This window comes from Cucurbita moschata, unplaced genomic scaffold, assembly GCF_002738365.1.
Source record: "Cucurbita moschata cultivar Rifu unplaced genomic scaffold, Cmos_1.0 Cmo_Scf00024, whole genome shotgun sequence".
NCBI lineage: Eukaryota > Viridiplantae > Streptophyta > Magnoliopsida > Cucurbitales > Cucurbitaceae > Cucurbita > Cucurbita moschata.
Window position 1 is genome coordinate 1,056,761 of NW_019268540.1, and position 6,303 is coordinate 1,063,063.

General features: G+C 35.0%; 2 protein-coding genes across 4 annotated transcripts in view; both read left to right on the top strand.

Moving 5' to 3' along the window:
* Positions 1–1,186: 1,186 nt before the first annotated feature.
* The window catches only part of LOC111460825 (calmodulin-binding transcription activator 4), a 14,124-nt gene continuing 9,007 nt past the window's right edge, over positions 1,187–6,303 (top strand). The window contains exons 1-3 of the mRNA XM_023104143.1: positions 1,187–1,530; positions 2,115–2,240; positions 2,355–2,470. Coding sequence (XP_022959911.1) covers positions 1,521–1,530; positions 2,115–2,240; positions 2,355–2,470 — 252 coding nt within the window. The 5' untranslated portion in view covers positions 1,187–1,520. The remainder of the gene's footprint in view (positions 1,531–2,114; positions 2,241–2,354; positions 2,471–6,303) is intronic.
* The window catches only part of LOC111460826, a 13,962-nt gene continuing 10,806 nt past the window's right edge, over positions 3,148–6,303 (top strand). Inside the window, exons 1-2 of one of the 3 annotated variants that reach the window (XM_023104144.1) lie at positions 3,148–3,152; positions 5,242–5,249. The gene's annotated coding sequence lies outside the window, so the exon portion shown is untranslated. Of the gene's footprint in view, positions 3,153–5,241; positions 5,250–5,663; positions 5,668–6,303 lie in introns of all 3 variants that reach the window. The other 2 variants (XM_023104146.1, XM_023104145.1) reach the window with 2 other exon arrangements.

Here is a 6,303-nt window from a genome sequence, read left to right on the forward strand (position 1 = left end):
TTTTTTTTTTTTTTTTTGTCTATGTTGACTTGACATTGTCAAAAATACTTTTCTAAATTTGAGAAGAAAATCGTTATCTGTGGAAAATTAATATAATAATAATAATAATAATAATAAATAAAATTAAATTAAAAGTCTCAAACAATTGGAAGTTTGGGTGGATTTCCACGCACATGTTCCTTTCTTTAGTTTATCCTAAGATCACATTCTTTATAAATACACAGCTTATTCATAGGATGGTGACATCCTATTATTATCCAATTAATTATTCCATTATAATGCCAATATATTGGACTTTTTATCTTGTCCTTCTCAACTCCCTCCCAATCGGACCACTTCAATATATCGAACGTAATTTTAATTTGGTCCATATAATTTTAAACGTTTTAATTTATTCATTAATCAACAGAAATAAAAGAAATAATTAAAATTATTCTTTTTGTAAATATCATAATTAAATATCAAATAACTCTAAAAATGGTATATATATACTTAATTAATTAATTAATGTAATCACGATTTAAGTCAAATTATTATATATATATATATAAACGTTCAAAAAATGAAAGAATTAAAATAAAGTAGTCTAATATATATATATATTCTAATGTAATCCCTATTTAAGTCGAATTATTATATATATAGAAATGTTTAAAAAAAATAAAAAAATAAAATAAACTAGTCTAATAGTTCAAAAAAGAAAAAAAAAGAATTAAAATAAAGTAGTCTAATTTATATATTTATATATATATATATATTCAAAAAAAATGAAAGAATTAAAATAAAGTAGTCTAAAATATATATATATATAAATATATATATATATATATATATAATTACGATTTAAATCGAATTATTATATATATATACACGTTCAAAAAATAAAAAATAAAAATAAAATAGTCTAATTTATATATACGTTAAAAAAAATGAAAGAATTAAAATAAAATAGTCTAATTTATATATATATATATATATTAATGTAATGACGATTTAAAAAAAAATGAAAGAATTAGAATAAAGTAGTCTAATTTTTTTTATAATTATTATTTTGAAGTATTAGAAGTTTTGGGATTAAAATCGGATTTAAAATTAATTTTATATTGGAATTACAGAGAAAATGTGAGAACGGTATTCTGAACAAATGTAACGGTAGCGACCAATAAAAATCCAATTTTATTATTCTAATTCTAGGCTTCGTGTCCACTTCCACTTTTCGATTTTTCCGTGTAAAAGAAACCGAAGTGCACGGGGAGACGGAAGCACCATCTGTGGAATGTGCTAGTCAATTCTCCAGCTCCGATTTCAGCTTGTCGGTGGTCCGGCAAAGTTTCCCGGCGTCGAACTTCCGGCGAAGTTGAAGTTTCCTCTACGATCTCCTCTCTCCGTCTGCAGTTTTGCTACTCGGAACAGTTGTGTTCCTGCTGCAAAGCTGCAAGTTGAACCTCTTATTTCGGGAGGAATTTGAAATGTTCTTTTCCACTTCTTCTTGCTGAAAGCGCTGACTCGATCTGTTTACGATGAACGCCGGTAAGTAATGGAGTCAATAGTTTCTCCTGTTTTTCTAATTGAACTCATATTTCCTGATGTCGACATGAATTTATAGTTAATTGATTGAGTAGGTTTCGCGGAATCTGATTTTAACTAGTATCAGAAGTGTTTGTCGTTGAAATTCAAAAAGTGTATGGTGGATGGTTATTTGGGATGATTGGCTCGTGTTTGATGAAGAGTTGGTCATATTTCGGTTCTAGTAACATAAGCTGAGTTGTTTCGAGTTGATGCAGAGAAGAGGCGGTTGTGAGTTGTTTTAGTCACGTGTTTATCAAAATTCAACCCCCAAGCTTCTGGAATTGGATTGTATTTGAATTGAACTCAGAGATTTTAAGAAACTTGAAATAAACGGTGTTGTTCTTTAAATTAATTTAAGATTATTTACTTTCAGCAGCTTCATTAAGTCTTAGATTATACATATATATATATAATTTCTTGCGTAGAATAATTAAATATTTGGAAACTTTGGTCCGTTGAACTCCAGTTTCTTACGTAGGTCTCGATCCTATTCAATGCTTTTCATTCTCAAAATAATTACAGAAGATTATTTTCTTTTATCTCAGGATATGATATTAATGATCTTTATCGAGAAGCACAAACCCGCTGGCTGAAGCCTCCAGAGGTGTTCTTTATTTTACAGAATTATGAAAAATATCAGCTGACAGAGGAGGCCCCTAAACAGCCAACTAGTAAGTAACCTTATTCATTATATTTTTCCTTTGAGATAACTTTTTGATGGCTTATCATGCTAGACAGTTGTGGTATGCCGTTTAGATTATTATTGAACAGTGAATTTGCAACAGGTGGTTCTTTGTTTCTTTTTAACAAGAGAGTACTCCGTTTCTTCCGTAAAGATGGTCATAGCTGGAGGAAAAAAAGGGATGGAAGAACTGTTGGAGAAGCACACGAACGACTTAAGGTTTTGTATGATGCAACCATTCCATTTAAACTCATTTACTCATTTACTTTTCATCCATATGAAAATTCTACTATTTCTCTCCATTTACACTCACCACAACATATCATGACAACAAGCCTGCCACACGACCCTCTTCTCATCACGAAATGAGGAGTTCATCACAATCTACTCAAACAAAGACAAACATTTCCTATTACACACCCCAACAATCCCAAACAAACTAAAAAACTGACTCCTGAGAGAAGCAAACTGAAAACTCCAAAAAAAGATGATCAAGATCTTCCTCCTGTTGTCTACAAAGAACATGCAATTGCGGTTGCAAAACCAAAAAGCAATGCCACAGGATACGATCGTGGGTGTTGACTCTACCATATAAAAAACTTGACTTTCTTTGGGAATTTAAGCTTTCTTAAGAGAAGAGAACACTGTGGTCTCTTGAAAGGGAGAAAGGGAACAAAGGATGGAGAAAAATGAACGAGAAGAGACTAAGATCCCAAGCTTGCAAATTCTTTCTCCCTTGACAAACCCTCTGATTGGAAATTATAGAAATAAGGTCCACCACCTCCAAAGACTCACAGTTAGTGAGGAACCGACCAAGACGAGGGAGATGATTGAGAGGGAGTCAAAATAGAAGCAAATGGAGACCCCCTCTTAACAGACAAGTGATAAAGACGCAGAGACAGTGCACAAAGGTGCTCATCTCTTACCCACCAATCCTCCAAAAAAAAAAAAGTATGAGGCCCATCCCTTATATAGCATTTCACAAATTGAGGGGAAAAAAAATCCAAGGCAATTGGACTTTAAAGGTTTTCACTAGTGATTTTATTTTATTTTTTATTATTTTTTTTAATAAGAGACAATTTCATTGATGATTGAAATTTACAAAAGGGATGCAATATCCATGATGTTATAGAAGACCTTCCCAATTAACCGTGAGGGAGGTAGAACTATAGGAAATAAAAATATTGGACAATTTACACCAAGATATAGCTTGGTAAACAACATTGTCAGAGAGTTCTGTACAAGTCTTTGTCTTTTCTGCGAATATTTTTTGGTTTATTTCTTTCTATAGGTTCCAAAAGAAAGTCATGATGGAGTTTTTCCCTAATAGGGCTTTTGCATTCTTGAAGAGGTTGTACCTTAAGACCATGTCCAATAGATCCTTTACTTCCCTAGGAAATGTGAGATGTCATCTGAATATATTGAGAATCGTTGTCTAGAAATTCTAAGCGTATGTACATTGCATAAATAAATGGTTTTTTGATTCGTTTCCTTTCTTACATAGACACCAATTTTGAAATAGGGTCATGTAGGACTTTTTTTTTTATTTTTTTTTTTAAGATTTTCACTTGTGCTAATGGCTTTATGTGCTATTTCCCAAAAGAAAAACCTCACCTTTTTAGGGTGATGTCCTTTCCAAATTGTCTTTGCTAGGGTGAGATTTATTGCTTATATTTTTTCTCTTATGTCCATCATCAAAGATTTTGTAGAGAAGACCTTGTCAGCACTGGGGAGCTAAGTCAATGAGTATGCTTCATTTGACAATACCATTAGGGCAAGGGAAAGACTTAATTTGTCCCATTTTGTTGCTTCATTATCTTTTCGGTTCCTACCAAGGTTCAAGTACCATAATTTGTTGACAACATTCCACGTTTCTTTGATCTTGGCTTATTTGCTATGAGAGAGTTTTCAAAAGTGGATACCGCTGGACTAGTGTGATGTCTTCAATCCATGGGTTGGTCCAAAAAGAGGTGCTTCCTCCATCACCCACCCCTATGGCGAATTTGGTTGGTGATGAGGTGGTTGGTGATGAGGTTTTGATGTTTCTTTATGTACTTCCATGGCTCCTTTGCAGAAGATGGAGGGGGTGGATTTTTGTGTGATGTAGGAGTATATTTAGTCTTTATAAGCTTTTTCCACAAGGCATTTTCTTCATGATGATATGTCCATATCCATTTTGCGAGGAGAGCTTTGTTCTTCAAGGAAAGCAATCTCGAGGAATCTCGAGGAAGGCAGCTTGTTGTTGATCAATAGGACTTCAATCAAGATCATGGGGAAATTTGAAGAGGGCATCATCCTTTATATATAAGGACGTGAAAAAGGACACAAATTCTAAGACAATTTCATCTTCCTTTACTAAGCTTCAGCCTTGTATTGATAGAATTTCCATGATGATACTTTTTCATTTCTTTGTGACCATGATACGGTGGAAAAATTTGGGTTTATTTCACCCTCCTCTAGCCATCGTTTTTTACATTTTTTGTCTTCATGGTTGCTCTTCCTTTGCTGCTAACGAAATAAGTTATGCTTTGATGAGCTTTTGTGTGTGTGTTGAATCAATGTAATAGAGCTCGTTTCCTCCGTTTCATCAAGGAGAGCAATTTTAGTAAGTAGTTGGTTTCGTTTTGTGGAAATACAACCAAAAACCTCCTTGTTCCATTTCTTTAAGACGTCTTTTAGTCTTTTCAGTTTGTTGATGAAACCGTGCCCCAACCATCCACGAAGTGGCATGTTCTTCCACCAGTATTCTACATTAGCAAAAGTTCAGAATGGTTTAGTCGCATATTCTCAAAGTGAAAGGGTGAGGGGCCCCATTAATAGCAACCCATGGAGAGTAGAATGGGATAGTGATCGGATGTAGGTCTATTCAGTTTTCGAACACCGGTGTTACTGAAGTTTCCAAGTAGGCCTTCTGCAGCTAGAAATCTATCGATGAGTGTCAAGGTGGGTGGAGATTTGTTGTTTGACCATGTATAAAGACCATTACAGAGAGGGGAAGGTCAATGAGTTCAGATTCTCTTATGAAATTGTTGAAATGCCTCATGCCTCTTGTGTCTTTTCCACTAGATTTTGAATGTGCCCATCGAGAGATATTGAAGTCACTAGCCAAAAGCCAATTCTCTATGCATAGGCCAGATAGGTCTTGTAATTCCTGCCAGAAGAGAGGTTGATATCTGCAATGGCCATAGATCCCTGTTATCCAAAAACTGTAACTATCGGCCAATTTAATGTGTGGTTAAGGTGTATAGACCTTTGGTGATTCGAAAATGATCTGAGTTGGGTCATTCCAATTAAGATCCCCCCATGTTTCTGAGGCATCTAGAGCTGACCAACCAATGTCTAGCACTCCAAAGGGATTTAACTATCCAACTATCTACATAATTCAATTTTGTTTCTTGAAGAAAAACGACAGTGGGGTTGTATTTGAGGAGGAAGGGCTTGATAAGGGCTCTCTTTTGCCAATCTCCCAAACCTTTAGCATTCCAAGAGATAATAATCGTAAGAGGTATTGACCACCCAATTGTGACGGGCTTGATTTCTCATAATTGATGTTTGAAAGGTGGCCAACAATCTCTAGTTAGTCTACTCTGTTTCTTGGCTGTAGTGGGCTTCTTTTTCCCGGATGGGATAACCATGATGCACATGTGGTTTTTTTTAGCCACGGTGCCCTGATTTGGATGACCATTGTTGGTGTGAGTGTCGCCGATATTGGGGTGACCTCTTGTACCTCTGTTTCATTCTGTTTTTCTTGAAAAAGAGTGCCAAGCTCTAAATCCACAAGGATAATCTTTGGGGACAGGTGAAAGGCAACAGTGGAGAATTTTGTTTCTGGGACGAGGAAAGTTTTTTTGTTCTTAATGACGATGACATGTTTTTCTGGTGATGTTGCCACAAAGTGTGGATCAAGAATAAGAAGTGGTATAGTAGATGAGGTTTTGGAGATTGATGAAATGTGGCGTGAGGGTCTAGTGTCCTTTGGTTTATGTGGGAAAACTATGGGTTTATGAGGCATGGCCAATGGGGAGGGTTTGGTCGGGGGGGGGGGGGGGGGT